The 22,371-nt window shown below is 38.5% G+C and overlaps 1 protein-coding gene across 1 annotated transcript in view; it reads left to right on the top strand.

The window, feature by feature from the left end:
- Window positions 1-22,371, top strand: part of SENP2 (SUMO specific peptidase 2) — a 35,056-nt gene that overhangs the window by 11,120 nt on the left and 1,565 nt on the right. Inside the window, exons 6-16 of the mRNA XM_068971465.1 lie at window positions 1,031-1,199; window positions 2,919-3,022; window positions 4,253-4,347; window positions 4,915-4,966; window positions 5,776-5,839; window positions 7,796-7,972; window positions 9,491-9,622; window positions 10,864-11,067; window positions 12,131-12,210; window positions 15,876-15,960; window positions 20,847-20,942. Coding sequence (XP_068827566.1) covers window positions 1,031-1,199; window positions 2,919-3,022; window positions 4,253-4,347; window positions 4,915-4,966; window positions 5,776-5,839; window positions 7,796-7,972; window positions 9,491-9,622; window positions 10,864-11,067; window positions 12,131-12,210; window positions 15,876-15,960; window positions 20,847-20,942 — 1,258 coding nt within the window. The remainder of the gene's footprint in view (window positions 1-1,030; window positions 1,200-2,918; window positions 3,023-4,252; window positions 4,348-4,914; window positions 4,967-5,775; window positions 5,840-7,795; window positions 7,973-9,490; window positions 9,623-10,863; window positions 11,068-12,130; window positions 12,211-15,875; window positions 15,961-20,846; window positions 20,943-22,371) is intronic.

Here is a 22,371-nt window from a genome sequence, read left to right as displayed (position 1 = left end):
ATCATGCAAATTTTTTTTGGTAAAGATACTGCCTACATGATATAGTGTCCTTTCTGTTTTTTTGGCCCTGCCATCAAGCATGTGGGATCTTAGTTCCCCAACCAGGGATCAAGCCTATGCCCCTTGCAGTGGGAGCTTGGTGTCTTAACCATTGGACTGCCAAGGAGGTCCCTGTTATGTCCTTTGTTAAATACCATATCAGGAGTGGTATGATGTCAGTTTGTTCCATTATTGGTAATGTCAGGAGAGGCAAGGTCTGTCAACCAGCAACAGTGACTGGGTGGGGGTTCCATAGCTTCTGATTCTTTAGCATTTATTAATTTATTGTTTATTAGTTTGCTATTCAGTAGATGCTGATGAGAGTGCCTTTTGACTTATCTCATGTACCAGGATACAGTGGAGAAAGGATGAAATCTCTGTCTTCATGGAGTTTAAAGTTTAGTGTGGTTGCAGACATTAAACAATCACAAGTGAAAGTGAAAGGGAAGTCGCTCAGTAGTGTCCGACTCTTTCCGACCCGTGGACTCTAGCCCACCAACCTCCTCCGTCCATGGCATTCTCCAGACAAGAATACTGGAGTGGGTTGCCATTTCCTTCTCCAGGGGATCTTCCCAACCCAGGGATCGAACCCAGGTCTCCCGCATTGCAGGCAGGCGCTTTAACCGCTGAGCCACACCAGTACTTACTTGCAGTGGTGCCGAATGACTAAAGGAAAAGTGCAGTACCAAGGAGGGTATGGAGCTGAAGCCAGATTTGGAGTTGGAAAACTGGGCATGAGGAAGAAGGCAAAGGCTTTCATGTGGCAGCCCTGGTGGCTCATCTTAATTTTAGTTGACATTTACATTTAATAGACATTCCATCACAGAATTCTGTGGTGCCCTCTGCTCTAGAGATCTGATTTTTGTGAACCGTAGTTGTCAGGAGCAAGCTTAACCTGAGACAGCTTAATCACAGGATGGCCTGGAGCTTAAACGCCAGCAATTTAAGCAGTTTGGGAGTAACTGTTTTTTTCTTTTCTTACTTTACTCAGTTTTACTTTGAACTCAGAAGGCTATACTAGAAGACCAGGTGGCCGTCGCCACAACAAAGGCAATCCAGAGAGTTCTTTAATGTGGAAGCCTCAGGAGCAGGTTGTAACAGAGATGATTTCTGAAGAGGGTGGCAAGGGTCTGAGGCGTCCTCATTGTACTGTGGAGGAGGTAAGCCCTTTTAGCGTGATCTCTTTAAAGTAATTTTAGGAATTGGGGGTCAGTGGCAATAAATAATATATATTCTGTGGTACAAAATTCAAAAGATATAAGGATCCATTCAAAAGGATGTACAGGGACTGTACATTTCCCACTCTCCCCCCTGTATCTGGCTCCTGTTTGATACTTCTATGTATCTTTCTAGAGATATTCTATACATATTGTAATTTAATCAATTTTCAGGTAAAAGAAAGGAAAAGTAATCATGTTAGGAAAAGATATGATTATAGATTTTGTTGTTTTTAGATGCCTGAATTATTCTAACTTGTTTCTTTCATAAGCTGTAATAACTGTGATTAAGTAAGGAATGTAAATGGTGTACATGTCTGTTTCTTCCTTAGGTTTTCAGGGCACTTAGTGTGATGTGTTCATCAGTAATCTTCCTTTCCTTCTTGAAGTCTTCACTTACTTTGGGAGAGTTTAGAACTATTCCTGTCTCTGGTATTTCCCCTAGACCATCACCTATTGTAATTTGCTAAATGGTTTTTTCAACCACTTAACTTAGTTCATCAAAGAAATACTTATTTGGGTCCCAGCAATTCGAAATTGAATAAAATATGGTCTCTGTTCTCTAGGAGCTTATACATTAAATGTTGTAGTCAGAAAAAATGTAGGCAGCGAAAGCAATGAACTGAGGTATTAAAGTGCTTTAATATCTCCTAGATGAGAATTCAGGGACTGAGAAGATATGGGGATATACAGGCTGTACTCTAGAAATATTGTGAGGTAATATTATCAAGGACTTCTTTATTGGTTAAGTGTGATATAAGTTTAGATGGAAGAACCTGAGTCCCAGATTTCGATCTTGGATAAGTTTGTGCCAAGATACCCTAGGTGTTTAGGGGGAGATGATGACTTCAGCTTTGGAGGTTAAAGCGCTTGTGGAACATGCAAGCAGACATACCCCTTAGGCCCCTACATATGTGTGATGGGAGTTTTGAGAAGAAGACTGGGCTAGGGACACATGTATGAATCTTCTGCATATTGGTGTTGGATAAATCAAGGGAGTTGAAGAGATTACTCAGAGCATGTAGTGTGAGAAGAGAAAATCTGCAGAATCTGCAGAACCTTTAACTTAACAGTTAAAGGCAGGAAGAAGAAGAAATCTTCACTGGAGACTGAAAAGATGGTCTTTAAGAGAACAGGAGAATTTATTGTCCAGGAAGGCAAGGTGAGGGTAGCAAGGTGAGAAGCTGGAGAGGTCAAGTGACAGAAGGGCTGAAAGAGTGTCTATTAGATCTGGCCATAGAGGGTCATTGGTATCTTTGGTAAGACCAGTTCCATTTTGGAAATCGAATGTTCTGAATATGCAAGTGGATTATTTGTGCTGAGCTTTTTTTATGGTTAATCCAGTCCCACTATCAAAAACTCATGTGCTATCAGGGTCCAGCAGATAATAGAAATGAGTGAAATGGGCTGAATAGCTCACCAACAGTTCTCGTTTGTTAATACAGTGTTTCAAAAGGGGCCAGATTTGGGGGGGATTTCTCTTTTCAAGTTATAAAATTGGTAAGTAAAATTAAAGGAGTTAAAAGAGCACTGAGATAAAAAAAAAAGAATGTGCTGGTGAATGAAACATTCATGAGCTGCATTTGACCTCTTAGTCTTTGTTTATGATTTAATTATAGGTTTGATGTGCTAGTAGTTATCTAAATGCTTTCTTTCCCTTAGGGTGTTCAAAAAGAAGAAAGAGAGAAATACCAGAGGTTATTGGAGCGACTTAAAGAAGGTGGTCATGGAAACTCTGTTTCTCCTATAACTTCAACTCATCAAAGGTAAAGATGCGCTAACAAGACAACTTTTTTTCTTATTTTTGGAGAGGGGATTGTTGGGAAGGGCTTGTTGAAAAAAGAGATTAATACTGAGAGCAGGAGCCCTATAATTTGAACATTGTATCTAGTGATGGATTATATAGAACAGTGGTTTTACAAAATATAATTTTCTGTTTGCTTTAGAGTCCTTTGTTCAAGTGAACTGTTTCATGAAACTCTGATATAGAAAAGTGAAATCACTGGTTGAAGTTGGATTCCCAGGGAGCAGAGCGTTTTTTTCAGCCTCCCTAACACACACATTTCTCACAATCTCTGTCTTCCTTTCTTCTCCTCTTCTCCCCTGCTTTTTCCTCCCTTACCTCCCCTTATTCCTCCCGCCACTGCCTCCAAAGACACATTGTCCCTAAGGCATCTTAGTGGATGGATCTTAGCACAGTTGGAGACTCTCCACTCTGCAGATAAGACTAAAGTCACCCCATGTCATAAGAAATGTTCCTTGTAAGACTGCATGTTACTTAAATGTGCTGAGTCCACCAAGTAGTTGAGAATGGTAGAAGGAATTGATGTCTGGCCTTTAATTTCTCTGTAAAAAGGGGACAAAAATTATGTGAGCTCAGGATTGAAGTCTACTTGATAATTCTAGTAAGTGGTGTGAGAATACACAGAGGGGGATCCCAGAGATTATGTAACAGTAAGTTGAAAAAGTCACAAGACTGTCTAGCTTGTTGATTGCAGAAATAACAAGGGATTATTTGGGAATTTTAACTTTGGTTGTGAACTTAAAAATGCTCAGTTTAGTCAGCCAGAACGTCCGTGTTTTTTCCATTTTGACTAGCCACTGTTGGGAGCAGCAGTATGAACTGTCGGTCTTGTCATTTGGCTTTTAATGTGTTGTTTTGGGATGCACTTCAGTATATCATTTAAAATCTTTCGTTTTTTAACTTGGGTATTATCATTCTGAGATTTTTCAGTCAAGGTGGCTTTGGGCATTGAAAACATCCAGTTTTATGGTAGAGAAATTGGAGGTTAGGTATCTTGGCTGGAATATTAGAATCAGGATCAGACTCCTTTTATCCTGGTCTCAGATGATACTATATTGTGATCTCTCTCTTGTGAGTTGACCTTTCAGGGTAATCAGTAACTCTCGTCTGGAGAAGTTTGCCAGGTAGAGACAGTGAATACTTACAGTAGATTTTCCTTTTATATCTGATCTTCACTTTTTGTGTTTCTAAGTTCTCAAAGAAGTCAGATGGACACGTTAAAGACCAAAGGCTGGGGGGAAGAGCAAAGTCATGGAGTCAGAACAACTCAGTTTGTTCCAAAGCAATGTGAGTTCCCAGATTTAGCCCTATCTTAATACCCTTAATATGTTGAACTTAGTTCAAAAGCATATAAAATTGAAAAATGGCATACTAGTGAAAGATGGTGTACCAAATTTTAAAACATTGTTAGACCCCAGGATGTTGACTTACCCAGTACTAGTAATTTAGTAAGAAAGCTATTTCAAGTTAAAGCTGATCTATAAAATAACCTCTTGATTATTCTTCCTAGCTCCTATATTATAGCATATATTTTGTGAGCCTCAAATTAGTTTTGTTGTATTCCTATATTAATATCCTTGTTTTCTTCCACTTGCTATTCACTAAATAACACTAAGTGATAGCTTACTAAATAAGCAGATGTTAGCCAGTTTACACTAAAGACTATATGTAAAGGAGAAAGATTTATGCAACATTTTTTAGCAATTTAATTTGCATAAACACTAATGTCTTTGGAATCCATTTTAGCATTTCAGTGTAAATGAGTATCTTCATACTTTGGGGACTGTAAGGTGAAATGCTAGCTATATGATTGATTAACGAAGGAAACACTTTTTTTTTTTACCATTCTCACAGATAGAATTGTTGAAACAAGGGGACCTCTGTGTTCAGTGAGAAGTGAAAAGAGGTACACTGTTCGGTTTATTCTGACTTCTCTTTTGACATATTTTCTTTCTTTCTTTTTTTGGCCGCACTGCACGGCTTGTGGGATCTTACTTCCCCACCCAGGTATTGAACCCGTGACCCCTTCAGTGGAAGCGTGGAGTCTTAACCACTGGACTGCAAGGAAAGTCCCTGACATTATTTTCTTACTTTATAAACTGTATTTAAGAGTAACCACATCTGTGAAACTGTGAACTCTTCTCAGCTCTGGCAGTCAGTCAGCATATGTGGGTATATAAGTAGCTCTTGTGTAAGATGCCCACCCTAGCTTGGGACGGTGCCCTTCCCTCCTAGACATTAGGGGTTGGGAGGCATCAGTGAGTGCTGCTGAGATAAGACTGTGAGTGTGGTGGATAGTTCTAGTGATTAGCATCTCAAGTATATGAACAGTGAAGGCAGTTCTGTGTGCCTTAGGATTTTAGATGCTGGTCCATTTATAGCAGAGTATGGTAAATTGTGGCCCATGGACCAAATCTGGTCTACCTGTTTATAAGTACATTTTTATTGGACACAGTCATGCTCATTCATTTACATGCTGCTTAGGGCTGATTGAAAACAAAGTTGAGATGATATGACAGAAACCATAAGACCTGCAAAGCCTAAGATATTTATGAGCTGATCCTTTTTGGAAAAATTTTGCTAACTTTTGGTTTAGAGGACTATATAAACTCACGGCAATATTTGTTACTAATTATTAAATCTTATTTCTAAAATTAGTTTAACATGTACCAGATTAAAATCATCCAGTCTGTAATTTCTCATTTTTTTCCTCAGGTGTTCAAAGGGGAAAATTTCTGATACAGAAAAGACAGTTGGAATCAGACTAGAAAATGAATGTGTAAGTAGAAACCTTAGTTAAATTTTATGCCTTTGCTTCTTTCACGTGACTTACATTAAAATTTTGGTGCCCATGAAAAATAAGAAAGATAATATTTGTTACTTTAATTTCTAATTCCATTATTTTTTTGAAAAAGCAACAAGCATTGAAGATACACACCTTTGGCTTTCTTCTAAGTTGCCAGATTTTTATCTCTGCAGTAGCCACCTTTGTGAGAGAGACCAACTTGGCTCCATCTTAGCCCTTATCTGTGTTGCCTGGCTTCTTTCAGAGATTCTTTTTTAAAACCGTACATCTTTGTGCTGTGTGCATTAAGTTGCTTCAGTCATGTCCCCGCCTCTTTGCGACCCCATGGACTGTAGCCCTCCAGGCTCCTCTGTTCATGGGATTCTCCAGGCAGGAATACTGGAGTGGGTTGTCATGCCCTCCTCCAGGGGATCTTCTGGACTCAGGGATTGAATCTTCGTCTCTTATGTCTCCTGCATGGCAGGCGAGTTCTTTATCACTAACGCCACCTGGGAGGGAAGCCCATACATCTTTAGGAAAATATTTGTTCAGGACTTTTCAGATTCAAGATTTCATATTTACTTGAAACTATTACAAATCTTCTTACAAATGTTGAGTTTTAAGGCAGCTTTTTCACTCTGCTCTTTCACCTTCATCAAGAGGCTCTTTAGTTCCTCCTCACTTTCTGCCATAAGGGTGGTGTCACCTGCATAACTGAGATTATTGATATTTCTCCCTGTAAAAACTTGATACCAGCTTCTGCTTCATCGAGCCCAGCATTTCACATGTTGTACTCTGCATATAAGTTAAATAAGCAGGGTGACAATATACAGCCTTAACGTATTCCTTTCCCAATTTTGAACCAGTCCACTGTTTTTATACTAAGAACAAGTTTACCTGTAAAAATAGCAGTGGTTTATTTTTATTGTCATTTTGGGTTTTTTTTTAATATACAATTTTTATTATTTATTTTTAGCTATGCTATGTCTTCGTTGCTGTGTGTTGGCTTTCTCTAGATGCAATGAGCGGGGTCTACTCTAGTTCTGGTGCTCTGGTGTGCAGGCTTATTGTGGTGGCTTCTCGTTGCAGAGCAAGGCTCTAGGGTGCTTAGGCTTCAGTAGTTGTGGCTCACAGGCTCTGGAGCATGGGCTCAGTAGTTGTGGCACAGGGGCTTAGCTGCCCTGAGGTATGTCGGATCTTCCTGAACCAGAATTCGAACCCATGTCCCACGCGTTGGCAGATGGATTCTTAAAAAACCACTGGATCACCATGGAAGTCCACCCGTGGTTTATTTTGAGTGATAGGATTAAGGGTCATATATATATTTTGCTCTTTTAAAGTTTTTCAATATATCCTTTGACTATATTATTTTTAATTGAGATAAGAGAAGTGAAAGTAATTTTCCTGCTGCTGCTGCGGCTAAGTCGCTTCAGTTGTATCTGACTCTGTGTGACCCCATAGACAGCAGCCCAGCAGGCTCCTCCGTCCCTGGGATTCTTCATGCAAGAACACTGGAGTGGGTTGCCATTTCCTTCTCCAATGCATGAAAGTGAAAAGTGAAAGTGAAGTTGCTCAGCTGTGTCCCACTCTTTTCGACCCCATGGACTGCAGCCTACCAGGCTCCTCCATCCATGGGATTCTCCAGGCAAGGGTACTGGAGTGGGTGCCCGTTGCTTTCTCCAAATTTTCTTGCTACCTCCTGGGAAAATGATGAATGTTCTGATTCATGATTTATAATTCAGGTGTCTTGTTGTGAACCTTAGGTCTTGAAGTTTTCTTTCCCTCTTGTAGGGACAGGCAGATAACGCTTTTTGTAGTTTACTCATTTGGGGATTTACTAATTCTCTTTTCTTTCAAAATAATGGTGCTGTTTTATATTTCATGTGTTATGTATGTGTATATGTACAAGTATCAAACATGTCAATAGAATATGGGAATTTTTTTAACCAGAGGAGGGGATTTCAGCTGGAACCTGACCTGTCTGAAGAAGTGTCAGCCCGACTCCGCCTGGGCAGTGGAAGCAATGGCTTACTCAGGAGGAAAATGTCAATACTTGAGACAAAAGAAAAAAATTGCTCAAACAAAGAAAGGGATAAAAGGACAGATGATCTTCTTGAACTTACAGAGGTATTGTTTCTTGTGTTAATCAAATAAGAGGCATGTTTTTAAATAACCTTAGTTATTCAAGGCTTGAGTGCATGTTTTGTTTTGAGGAGTTTCTCCAGGCTCGGGAATGTATGTGTGAAGGAAATCAGGCCCAAGGGCAGGTCAGTTACTTGCTACACTGATCATTAGTGATCTGTACAAGTGGCCTAAGGGGTTAGGTTAATTTCAGCAAATGTGAGTGGACAGAATTGTCACACATCTTGGAATATAATGGATTCTTTGTAGATTCTTTTTCTAGGCTTAAAGTATTTTGAGTTATGTAGTATGAGTTTGACACTACAAAGAGATTTGTTGCAGTTTTTTTGTTTTTGTCTTTTTAACGTTTTATTTTATTTACTTACTTTTGGCCATGCTGCACAGCCTATGGGATACCAGTTCCTCAACCAGCGTTGGAACTGAGACTCTGGTAGTGAAAGTGCTGGACTGCCAGGGAACTCTCCTTCATTGCAATGTTTGTTAAGTGATTATGGTTCTCTAAAATGCCCCTTTCATTGATCATTGTACAACAAATAAGTAGAAGCTTATAGAAAACAAGGAAATGAAGGTTAACTTAAAAATTCTCATTTTAAAAGTGAGCCCACATTTTGACTCCTCCATTGTTGTCTTAGCCAATGTCCTATTCGGTGATTATCTATTGAGCACTTATTATGTATTGGGCATGCAGGTGGAGAGAAAGATCCATGAAGTTGCAAAATTGTGTATAGTGGTAGAGGAAGCAGAAGTGAAAATATTTGGATGAAAGTTTCTAGTTGGTTTGTAGATTCAGGCTTATAGCATAAATTTATGTTTATCTGTGTAATTCTTTAGAAAAATGATGCCATCTATTTAATAAGGACTCAGTTGCTAGACTGCTGCCTAGTTTTCTAGTTTCTGCTTATTCTCTTCACATCAGAAATGGATAGAATGATCTCTTTGATGCCCTAATTTTATTACTTTGATTTTTTTAAAATCAAGGTTCAGGAGACAGTTAAGGAAAGTATGAAAATGCTTTTATAGTGTTGTGAAACGAGAAGAAAGTTCAGGAGTTAGACACTTCTGGGTTCAAATCTTGGCTCTGTTTTTTAATCATCATATGACTCTGCACGTAACCAAAATTCTCTGAGGTTTACCTCTTCTATAAAATGGTGACAGTACTTTCCCCACAGATAGGGTTTAACGAAGCACTTCAAGCATCTGGTACGTGTTTGGCTCATAGTGCTCAATAAATGGTAGTAGGATAATTGAGACTATACTTCAAACACTTTTACCCAATAACTTTTTCTAGCAGCTAATAATTGGGCTGGCATTTCTTATAACTGTTAGTAAGACTGCTTTGTGGTCCTGAATTAAAATCTTTTTATCTTTTAATTTAGTAGGTCTTTGATAGTTTTTCTTAAGGGTCAAGTATTACAGGGATGAAAAGCTTTTTTCAATCTCAGACTTTCAGTATCTGATAATGGTTCTTTATTAAAGTAACAACCTCTGAACTTTATAATTCAGGACATGGAAAAGGAAATCAGTAATGCTCTAGGCCATGGCCCACAGGATGAGATCCTAAGTAGTGCTTTCAAATTACGAATCACTCGAGGAGATATCCAGACCTTGAGGAACTATCACTGGCTCAATGATGAAGTAAGTTGTCTTTTTTTTTTTTTTTTTTTTTTTACTCCTTGGACTACCATTATGGTTAACTCTTTTCTACCTGTAACATCATGGTTTCTACACAGGAGGGATTGCTAAGGCAGCTTTAGTTTACCTAAAACAAAAACATCTTAAACCTTGAAAAGATAGTTAATTCTGATTGTTTGCTGCCTCTTATTAGCGATGTTTCTCTCTTCTGCCTCTGCTTTGTTTCATCTACATCTTCATTTATTAGTGACATTTTTATGAACCCTGGGTGCAACTGATAAATGGAAGGAAGCAGACAAGTGATCATTTATTTTAGATGAATTCTTACAGGAGCCATTTTATTTTTTTCAATAATAAATATTTTGATCACTCTATATGCACTATGTGTTTATTTCATTTGAGTGATAAGTATAAACATTTGCCTAATGGCCTTGTATCCTTACGTCTTCGGCTAAAGCTTAGTTCTTGCCAGTTTTCTAGTTGATCCTGTACCCAGCCAGCCATGCAGCCCCCTGCATTTTTTCCCTTTGCCTTCCTTCCCTCTTGTCATGACTCATGACATATAAACACATTCTTATAAAATTAGAACATTTCTGTTTCATATTACAAATATAATACGTTTATTATAAAAATTTAGAAAATATAGGAAAAGTGAAGGAACAATATTATCATTCAAAAGTGGCACAGCTCTCTTGTAATAATCTATAATGGAAAAGAATCTGAAAAAGAATATATGTATGTGGAACTGAATCACTTTGCTATACATCTGAAACATTGTAAATCAACTATATTTCAATTAAAATGATTAAAATTATATATTTCTATGAAAACAAAAAATGGCACAACTCAAAAGCAAACAAAATAACTATTGTTTTGGTGTATTTCCTTCCAGTGAGTTTTTAAAAATTGAGGTATAATTTATGTAAAATTCACTTTCAGTTAATATTTCCACATGTTTTATGTGTGGTGTAGCTACATACACCTTTTAGTTGTTGCAGAATTTCTCCTTGAGTTCTTTCTCATGGCTCTCTTATTCATATGCCTCAGAAGTACAGTCTCCTTCCTTCTTAATCCCTCCCATTTTGCACTGATCATTTTTTACTTTCCATCTTCTGTTGTAGATAACCCTTTTATCTTCTGTCCCTTCCCTTGGTTTCTTATTTCTAATTCATCCTACTCAAGTAGAAATTGAGTTTTGATAATATACTTGCCATATTCCAATGTTTACTCTCTTGGTGTTACAGGTCATTAATTTTTACATGAATCTCCTGATGGAAAGAAATAAAAGGCAAGGGTATCCAGCACTTTATGCATTCAGTACTTTTTTCTATCCGAAATTAAAGTCTGGGGGTTACCAAGCAGTGAAAAGATGGACCAAAGGGGTCAGTCTCTTTGAACAGGAACTTATTCTGGTGCCTATTCATCGGAAGGTACATTGGAGCCTGGTGGTAAGTTGAGAGGCTTAACTGTTGGAGTTTGGATAATGACTGTTTTGTTAAAAGCAGGAATACCTCAGTAATATTCCAGGCTTGGTTACAGGCCACCACTGTAAAGCAAATATCTCAGTAAAGTGAGTCACATCAATATTTCTTGGTTTCCCAGTGCTTATAAAAGTTATGTTTACACTGTAGTCTGTTAAGTCTGCAGTAGGATCATATCTAAAAACCAATGCATATACCTAATTAAAAAATACTTTATCAATAAATACTTTTTGTGCTAACCATCACCTGAGCCTTCAGTGAGCTGTAATCTTTTCACAATAGTAGCATCTAAGACCACGGTTCACAGATTACTGTAACAAGTATAGTAATGATGAAAAGTTTGAAATGTTGCGAAGAATTACCAAGATATGACACAGAGACGTGAAGTGAGCAAATAGACACTTCCTGTTAACACTTCAGTGTTAGAAAAATGACACTGATCCACTCGCTCAATGCAGGGTTGCCACCAACCTTCAATTTGTGAGAACTACCTTATCTGTCAAAGACATAAAATGAAGTGTGCCTGTAATGAAGGTGACCTTTTTCTGTCCACTGAGAGTCCAGTAGTCTATGTTAAAGGCATACTCTGCAGCGTCACATCGTAGTTCTTTAATTGAACAGTTTTGAAAGCTGTAAGAGTCTGTGTAGTGGAGGAGCTTTCGGTTTTAGTAGAAAAGAGTTTTAGTACACATGGGTTATTTTATTACTTTGGTTTAGAAGATGATAACAGGTTTATTGTACAAGTATAAAGAAAAAGGCAACCCCCCCCAAAACCCCCAGAATGCAGCTCATCACTCTGAGAGGACCACTAATGTTTTGAGGAATAAGTTTCTAGGCCTTTCTGTAGGAATAGGAAAATATAATTTTATATGCCTGGAGCTCATGTCATCTGTGATGTTTTATGAAAAATGTGTCTTAGAAATCCACTCATGTTGGTACATATATTGATGTTTAAAAGATGCTTTTCTTTTTAGAAATAAAATTCTCCTTCTTATGGTTGTTTCTGGATGTTGCATTTTTTCCATTATAGGCTATAGACCTAAGAAAAAGGTGTCTTAAATATCTGGATTCTATGGGACAAAAAGGCCACAGGATCTGTGAGATTCTTCTGTAAGTAAAGGCTGAAAGCTTCACTGTTGCCTCAGTATGCCCTTCGTTATGTGGTCTTTCTTCTGTTTAATCCTTGGAAGCTCTGGTGTACTGTAGTCTAATGTATAGTGAGGGCTGTCTTCTCCATTGTTCAGGACTTGACTTGCATCTGTCTTTTTGTCTAAAAATAACCCCCAAATCAGATCTTTACTGAGAAATATTATATAATTGCATCCTTGAAAACAAATTTGTCATATGTAAAATATATCCTGTTTGAATCCTGTGATTTGAATTAGATTTCTCTGGGGTTCATACACTATTCGGAATGTTGTAAAGAGCCGTCAGCTGGGGAGAATTAGTTCTGTCAATTTCTTAAGCCCACTCAATTCATTTCCCTGTGCTTTCCATGATAGTTGGGTTCATCTCTTAGAATCTGGAGGTAATTTTTAAGTTAAACATATGGTTTGTAGACAGCTATTTCAATAATAATTGCTAGAAACCTGCCTTTAAAGCATAGCCACCTATTGGCTGTGAATAAGGTAAGAATAAGTTAAGAATTTCACAGGGAGGAGGCAAAGCAGTGAAATGAGTCTATTTTGAACCCCTTATGGTCACTGGAAGCAAATGCAGGTTCCAGGTTTTAATTTTAATAAGGATACTTTAGTAAGGAACTTGTTAAATGAATGATACGAAGAAAAGTTGTTAACAGTAATCAGTTCTTTGTTATAGTATTTAGTATAAAGATCCTTGTTATATGGGTGTTGAATAAAATACCCATAAGAATAAAAAATGTAGGGAAGTTTTAAAAAATTTTAAAAATCATAAGATACACCAAATTGTCTATAAAGCAGTTATCTCCTAGTCTTTTCTGCTTAAGATGTATGTAAAATGTGTATACATACATGTGCACATACATGTACACATATCACATACTTAAAAATGTTTTCATTAGATTCATACAGCAAAATTTTATATGTTGCTTATAACAGGATACAAAAAAGACCTTACTTTTATAACATTCATACTTTTGTTCCCCCTCTGTCTTTTTTGTAATATATAAAGAGTTCAGCTGCTTTGGGTTATCTGAGGCCCCCTCCCTTTCCTGATGCCTTTAGTCCAGCTTTTCTATTTTTTTCGTGAATACTTCCCCACTCCAATTTTTTTTAAAAATTTTCCCATGACAAGAGAAAATAATGAATAGACTTTTTTGGTTTTTGGGTTAAGCTTTAGATTGCTACCTTCTCAGAACCAGTTTTCACCTCTTTGGGAGTGATATTGCTGCTCCCATGTAGAGCATACGCCCTATTAGCACTTACATCTTACATGCAGGTTAGCGTGAGAACAGAGATGCCTAGGTTAAATTTGATATCCCTTTGGCCATTTGGATAAAACTAAATTGCTCTCAGTACTTAAGTGTATAATCACCTAGGAATGAGGAAATTCTCTTACATAACCACATGCTATTATCACACTTCAGAAAATTGACAATCACTAATGTGTAATATTAGTGACTGGAAAAGGTCAGTTTTCATTCCAATCCCAAAGAAAGGCAATGCCAAAGAATGCTCAAACTGCCGCACAATTGCACTCATCTCACATGCTAGCAAAGTAATGCTTAAAATTCTCCAAGCCAGGCTTCAACAATATGTGAACCGTGAACTTCCTGATGTTCAAGCTGGTTTTAGAAAAGGCAGAGGAACCAGAGATCAAATTGCCAACATCCGCTGGATCATGGAAAAAGCAAGAGAGTTCCAGAAAAACATCTATTTCTGCTTGATTGACTATGCCAAAGCCTTTGACTGTGTGGATCACAATAAACTGTGGAAAATTCTGAGAGAGATGGGAATATCAGACCACCTGACCTGCCTCTTGAGAAATCTGTATGCAGGTCAAGAAGCAACAGTTAGAACTGGACATGGAACAACAGACTGGTTTCCAAATAGGAAAAGGAGTGCATCAAGGCTCTATATTGTCACCTTGCTTATTTAACTTACATGCAGAGTACACCATGAGAAACGCTGGACTGGAAGAAACACAAGCTGGAATCAAGATTGCTGGGAGAAATATCAACAACCTCAGATATGCAGATGACACCACCCTTATGGCAGAAAAGTGACGAGGAACTGAAAAGCCTCTTGATGAAGGTGAAAGAGGAGAGTGAAAAAGTTGGCTTAAAGCTCATCATTCAGAAAACGAAGATCATGGCATCTGGTCCCATCACTTCATGGGAAATAGATGGGGAAACAGTGGAAACAGTGTCAGACTTTATTTTGGGGGGCTCCAAAATCACTGCAGATGGTAACTGCAGCTGTGAAATTAAAAGACGTTTACTCCTTGGAAGAAAAGTTATGACCAACCTAGATAGCATATTCAAAAGCAGAGACATTACTTTGCCGACCAAGGTCCATCTAGTCAAGGCTATGGTTTCTCCTGTGGTCATGTATGGATGCGAGAGTTGGACTGTGAAGAAAGCTGAGTGCCGAAGAATTGATGCTTTTGAACTGTGGGGTTGGAGAAGACTCTTGAGAGTCCCTTGGACTGCAAGGAGATCCAACCAGTCCATTCTGAAGGAGATTAGCCCTGGGATTTCCTTGGAAGGAATGATGCTAAAGCTGAAACTCCAGTACTTGAGCCACCTCATGCGAAGAGTTGACTCATTGGAAAAGACCCTGATGCTGGGAGGGATTGAGGGCAGGAGGAGAAGGGGACAACAGAGGATGAGATGGCTGGATGGCATCACAGACTCGTTGGACGTGAGTCTGAGTGAACTCCAGGAGTTGGTGATGGACAGGGAGGCCTAGCGTGCTGCAATTCATGGGGTCGCAAAGAGTCGAACATGACTGAGTGACTGAACTGAACTGAACTGAACTGAATGTGTAATAATGAACTTTCCAGGTGGCGCAGTGGTAGAGAAGCTGCCTGCCAGTGCAAGAGATGCAGGACATGTGGATTTGATTCCTGGGTTGGGAAGATCCCCTGGAGAAGGAAATTGGTAACCCACTCCAGTATCCTTGCCTGGAAAAATCCCATGGACAGGGTCTCTGTCCATGGGGCCACAGAGAGTTGGGCATGACTGAGTACACGTGCACATACACGATGTGTAATAATAAGAGTCGTGTTCTGATACCATCAGATATCTTACAGCTCTTTTCCCCTAATCCAGGAAGTCAGTCAGGGTTCATGCACATACTTAATGTCTCTTTAGTCTCTTTTAGTTTAGACTAGCCTGCCTTTTTTTGTTTCCTATGGCAGTGCCTTTTTTTTTCCTTTTAAAGCTTCCAGGCTAGTTGTCTTGTTTCAATGTATCTATTATTAGTGAGTAAAAGTAAGTTTTAAATGAAGTACTTTTTTCTTTCATTAGAATAAAATGTGTGCTTTAAAATGGAGTGGAGGAGCGAACTAGAAGACAAACAGCAAATCATTAATAAAAAATATTTCCAGAGTGGTTATTATGAGGTCTTTTACATTTTACATACTATGTTTTAACTTTTAAAATATAACCTTGTATAATTTTTATAATCAGAAACAAAACAAAGTAAAACGTAAAAAGCCAAAAACAATCATATTTAAAAAATCTAACGGGTAGATTTGAGAATGGCACTCTGTTAAACATCACGGTGTCTTTGTAATTAGAATACTAAGTGTCCACAGGGATTCATCAATATATGTCTTTGTTGTTTTTTCAGTCAGTATTTACAGGATGAAAGTAAGACCAAAAGAAATATTGACCTGAATCTTTTAGAGTGGACCCACTACAGCATGAAGCCGCAGGTGAGTGATGATCTTTGTATTTCAAATACTTTGTTGCATTTCTTGTCAGTAACATATTATTTTGACTTGGCTTTGTTCCTCCCCTTATTCATCCTTATGCATTCATTCTCCTGAGGTGTGTGTCCTAAGAATGATCTACTTCTAAGTCTTTAGAAATGCACTTAACCAAGATGTTTGCTTTTAAGCCTTGATCTTGTTTTTTAATTATAAATGTTAAATATCTGTTAGGGTGACTCAAAAATTGAAGAAGATAAAAAGATTCAAGTCAGATACTTTTCTTGGTTGGCATTAATGGGATCTTCAAGTTCCTGTTCAAAACTTAACCTGAGAAATTTGTATATTTATATCTTAAGGGTTCCGTGCTGTGAGTCCTCAACAATCAGGCATGCTATTTATGAATGTGCATTGAATCTTGTCAGATTTGAATCTCATTCCAGGTTTAAAACGGCATACATCGTTCAGTCCTAATGGCTCCTTTTAAAGTAAGCGACATGAGTTCAATTTTAGCCCTAATCTATGTGTAATGGCTCACTTCTCTTTATCCAAAAGCAGTTTCATTTCTAAGTTGAATAACTAGAAGAGTAAGTACTGAAATCTCCTGAGGAGAGCACCGAAAAGAGTTTGTTAGGAAGAATAATTGTGTTCTGGAATGGAAAATGTCATAAGACAAATTCTCTGTAGTGGAATCTGTAGTTCTCTGCATTCTGTGAGAGATGCTGGGCTCAGGAGAAAAGTTTGAGGTACCTGCTTATGTGTTTGCATTTTCAGCCTTTTCCTTTTTACAATAATAATTTGTATTTCTTTAAATCCAAATTGAGTTGTCATCTAGTATGTTTTCCAGCAGTGGAATTAGACTCACTTATACTCTTATTCTCCTTATGCTTATACTCTTGTGCTCCTTATAACTGACAAAATATGTAAGGGGCTGGGCAGCATTAGGGCAACATGAATTTGGAAATGTGTGAGTTTGCTTCACCTGGCTTGGAATCCAGCACCTTTGGTTTATGATGCCCTTGAGTTGTGCTTGCAAGCTGTAAGCTCTTTTGTTTTTTTCAGGACAGAACTGTGTTCTTAAGACAAGATTTCCTGACTGGTTAAAGCCTTTCAAGAGGCTTTTTCTTCTCCTGCTTGCAGCTATCGGTGTCCAAAGCAGTTCAGTTTAGTTCGGTCGCTCAGTCATGTCCGACTCTTTGCAACCCCATGGACTGCAGCACGCCAGGCCTCCCTGTCCATCACCAACTCACAGAGTTTAGTCAAGCTCATTTCCATTGAGTTGGTGATGCCATCCAACCATCTCATCCTCTGTCGTCCCCTTCTCCTACCTTCAATCTTTCCCAGCATCAGGGTCTTTTCCAGTGAGTCAGCTCTTTGCATCAGGTGGCCTAAGTATTGGAGTTTCAGCTTCAACATCAGTCCTTCCAGTGAATATTCAGGACTCATTTCCTTTAGAATTGAATGGTTTGATCTCCTTGCAGTCCAAGGGACTCTCAAAAGTCTTCTCCAACACCACAGTTCCAAAGAATCAATTCTTTGGTGCTCACCTTTCTTTATAGTCCAACTCTCACATCCAACCATGACTGCTGGAAAAACCATAGCCTTAAGTAGACAGACCTTTGTTGACAAAGTAATGTCTCTGCTCTTTAATATGCTGTCTAGGTTGGTTATAACTTTCCGTTATATATATATAAAGTCTGCCACTCTTTCCACTGTTTCCCCAACTATTTGCCATGAAGTGATGGGACTGGATTCCATGATCTTAGTTTTCTGAATGATGAGCTTTAAGCCAACTTTTTCACTCTCCTCTTTCACTTTCATCAAGAGGCTTTTTAGTTCCTCTTCACTTTTCTGCCATAAGGGTGGTGTCATCTGCATATCTGAGGTGATTGAGATTTCTCCCGGCAATCTTGATTCCAGCTTGTGCTTCCTCCAGCCCAGCGTTTCTCATGATGTACTCTGCATTTAAGTTAACTAAGCATGGTGATGATATACAACCTTGATGTACTCCTTTTCCTATTTGGAACCGGTCTGTTGTTCCATGTCCAGTTCTAACTGTTGCTTCTTGACTTGCATACAGGTTTCTTGAGAGGCAGGTCAGGTGGTCTGGTATTCCGGTATCTCTTTCAGAATTTTCCACAGTTTATTGTGATCTACACAGTCAACGGCTTTGGCATAGTCAGTAAAGCAGAAATAGATGTTTTTCTGGAAATTTCTTGCTCTTTTGATGATCCAGTGGATGTTGGCAATTTATCTCTGGTTCCTCTGTCTTTTCTAAATCCAGCTTGAACATCTGGAAGTTCATGGTTCACGTACTGTTGCAGCCTGGCTTGGAGAACTTTGAGCATTACTGTACTAGTGTGTGAGATGAGTGCAATTGTGTGGTAGTTTGAGCATTCTTTGGCGTTGCCTTTCTTATGGATTGGAATGAAAACTACCTTTTCCAGTCCTGTGGTCACTGCTGAGTTTTCCAAATTTGCGGGCATATTGAGTGCAGTACTTGCACAACCATCATCTTTTAGGGTTTGAAATACCCAAACTGGAATTCCATCACCTCCACTAGCTTTGTTTGTCGTAATGCTTCCTAAGGCCCACTTGACTTCACATTCTAGGATGTCTGGCTCTAAGTGAGTGATCACACCATTGTGATTATTTGGGTTGTTAAGATCCTTTTTCGTATAGTTCTTCTGTGTATTCCTGCCATCTCTTAATATCTTCTGCTTCTGTTAGATCCATACCATTTCTGTCCTTTATTGAGCCCATCTTTGCATGACATGTTACCTTGATATCTCTCGTTTTCTTGAAGAGATCTCTAGTCTTTCTGATTCTATTGTTTTTCTCTATTTCTTTCTTTTTTTTTTTTTCTACTTTACAATATTGTATTGGTCCTCTATTTGTTTGCACTGGTCACTGAGGAAGGCTTTCTTATCTCTCCCTGCTATTCTTTGGAACTCTGCATTCAAATGGGTATATTTTTCCTTTTCTCCTTTGCTTTTTGCTTCACAGCTATTTGTAAGACCTCCTCAGACAGCCATTTTGCTGTTTTGCATTTCTTTTCCATGGGGATGGTCTTGCTCCTTGTCTCCTGTACAATGTCACGAACCTCCATCCATAGTTCTTCAAGCACTCTATCAGATTTAGTCCCTGAAATCTATGTCTCACTTCCACTGTATAAATGTTAGGGATTTGACTTAGGTCATACCTGAATGGTCTAGTGGTTTTCCCTGCTTTCTTCAATTTAAGTCTGAATTTGGCAATAAGGAGTTCATGATCTGAGCCACAGTCAGCTCCCAGTCTTGTTTTTGCTGACTGTATAGAGCTTCTCCATCTTTGGATGCAAAGAATATAATCAGTCTGATTTTGGTGTTGACCATCTGGTGATGTCCATGTGTAGAGTGTTCTCTTGTGTTGTTTGAAGAAGGTGTTTGCTTTGACCAGTGTGTTCTCTTGGCAAAACTCTGTTAGCCTTTGCCCTGCCTTATTCCGTATTCCAAGGCCAAATTTGCCTGTTACTCCAGGTGTTTCTTGACTTCCTACTTTTGCATTCCAGTCCCCTAAAATAAAAAGGACATCTTTTTTGGATGTTGTAGAAGGTCTTGTAGGTCTTCATAGAACCATTCAACTTCAGCTTCTTCAGCATTACTGGTTGGGGCATAGACTTGGATTACTGTGATATTGAATGGTTTGCCTTGGAAACGAACAGAGATCATTCTGTCGTTTTTGAGATTGCATCCAAGTACTGCGTTTCGGACTCTTTTGTTGACTATGATAGCTACTCCATTTCTTCTAAGGGATTTTTGCCCACAGTAGTAGATATAATGGTCATCTGAGTTAAATTCACCCATTCCAGTCCATTTTAGTTTGCTGATTCCTAAAATGTTGATGTTCCCTCTTGCCATCTCCTGTTTGATCACTTCCAATTTGCCTTGATTTACAGACCTAACATTCCAGGTTCCTATACAATGTTGCTCTTTACAGCATCGGACCTTACTTCCATCACCAGTCACATCCACAACTGGGTGTTGTTTTTTCTTTGACTCTGTCTCTTCATTCATTCTGGAGTTGTTTCTTCACTGATCTCCAGTAGCATATTGGGCACCTACTGGCCTGGGGAGTTCCTCTTTCAGTTTCCTGCCTTTCTGCCTTTTCATACTGTTCATGGGGTTCTCAAGGCAGGAATACTGAAGTGGTTTGCCATTCCCTTCTCCAATGGACCCCATTTTGTCAGAACTCTCCATCATGACCCCTCCGTCTTGGGTGGCCCCACATAGCATGGCTCATAGTTTCAATGAGTTGGACAAGGCTGTGGTCCATGTGATCAGATTGGTTAGTTTTCTGTGACTGTGGTTTTCAGTCTGTCTGTAAACATTCTCCCTCTTATGGAGAAGGATAAGAGGCTTATGGAAGCTTCCTGATGGGATAGACTGACTGACTAGTAGTCTTAGTTTTCTGGCTAGGAAAGAGAAGTCAAACTGTGCAGTGCTGAAATAGATTAGTTGTATTGTAAGCATATTTCTAATTGAGCCACCCTTAGCTCTTTTCAATATTTATAAATTCCCCTGAAACAGTTCTGACTAGAATTCCTATTCTTGGTAATAAACCTTCTTTCACTTTGGTTTATATGAGAGGTGAGAGATGGAATTCTCACTTTGCTTTTCTCTTTCCTTCTAAAAAACATTTTCTATGTGGGTCACATACACCGATGGGTTGAGTTTTTGTACCACATAAAGACTGATTGTGTTTGTGTGTGTGTCTGTGTGTTTGTATAATACCAGATTGAACATTTACCTTTATAATATTGTTTATCCACAGTAATGTTTTGGAGAAGTCAAAAAGGAGTTTGTATTTGATGAAATTTCACCCCTTCCTCTCTTCTTTTTTTGTAATTTTAGGAGATTCCTCAACAGTTGAATGGGAGTGATTGTGGAATGTTTACTTGTAAATATGCAGATTATATCTCCAGGGATAAACCTATCACATTTACTCAGGTAAGTGAAGACCCCTCCTTATCCATTTACTTGTTACTGAGTTTACCTTGTTTGAAAGTGAAAGTGAAGTCGCTCAGTCGTGTCCCACTCTTTGTGACCCCATGGACTGAAGCCTACAGGCTCCTCCCTCCATGGTATTCTCCAGGCAAGAGTACTGGAGTGGGTTGCCATTTCCTTCTCCAGGGGATCTTCCCGAACCAGGGATCGATCCCAGGTCTCCGGCATTCCAGGCAGACGCTTTAACCTCTGAGCATTAAACTCTTAATCATGGTAGCTGTGCTACTATTCTTGCTGTAAACCTTGGCCATAGTCCTGCTCTTGCTAACATCAGGTTTGTCACTGTATATTCTTTTATCCTAGTCGTTGGTGACCAGTGGGACAATTCTCATATCTCTGAACTCCAGTGTTGACTGGTTCTTGAGTATTACTGATACTTTTACCCAAAGAAGGAGGCATATTAGAATATTTAATAGCATGGAGAAATCAGGCCTCATGAGAACTTAAGCTGCAGGTTTAAGACAGAGCTATGAATGCTTCTTTTCCCTTCTATTCTGATAATTTTTGGTTCTCTATAGCTCTGCATTTGAGTGGAAATTCAAGTATGTTGGGAACTGTTGAGAATTTATGTTAGTAATAGTGGATTCTCAGTCTTTTTCCAACAAAGGACAACCTCCTTTAAAAAATAGTTTGCTTTAACAGACCTCATTTTGATAGCTACCACATTGTACATATTGAATAATAGGACTAATATTAATCCCATTCCAGTTTTTTGAACAGAATGCACTAAGGATCCCATGCTGAATTGATACAGTTGGTTAACTTCAGCAGTTTTATTAAGAATAAATGTGCAATATTTTTACTACATGTTTTGAGCTATTAAAATAATTTACAAATCCATGTGTTAAGACTTTTTAGGCCTCTCCACACTATTTTATAGGAAAATGGTATATCCAGATAATTACAATGAAACACCAGGAGTACCTCAAGGGTATAGACTTCTGATTTCATCAGAAGAGTCATAGGTGATTTTGGATTTGTCTTGCTTGTTTTTGCTTTGAAAGTTGGCCCATGTGATGATTATCAGTTAAAGCAGAATGTTAAGCCAAAGATTTCATTTTTTGATGTGTCTAAAGAGATCTTCCAACCCAGTGATTAAACCCGGGTCTCCCGCATTGTAGGTAGACACTTTTACCATCTGAGCTACCAGGAAGTCCTCTAAGTAACAAGGAGTTATTTATTATTTGACTTGAGATTTGAAGGCGAGAAGTTGCTATTTGAACAGAATTTGCAATGGAAAACACTTGGTATAGCAGAAACTTATAGGCTTGTTTTTTCTGTATTTAAATAGAGTTCATGTTTTTCTCATAAGAAAGCAAAACACGTCCATTTTAGAATTGTTTGAAAATACAGATAAGTAAAAAAGTTACTT

Source organism: Capricornis sumatraensis, chromosome 1 (genome assembly GCF_032405125.1).
Source record: "Capricornis sumatraensis isolate serow.1 chromosome 1, serow.2, whole genome shotgun sequence".
NCBI lineage: Eukaryota > Metazoa > Chordata > Mammalia > Artiodactyla > Bovidae > Capricornis > Capricornis sumatraensis.
Note: the sequence above shows the minus strand (reverse complement) of the source record. Positions and strands in the feature narration are given on the sequence as shown.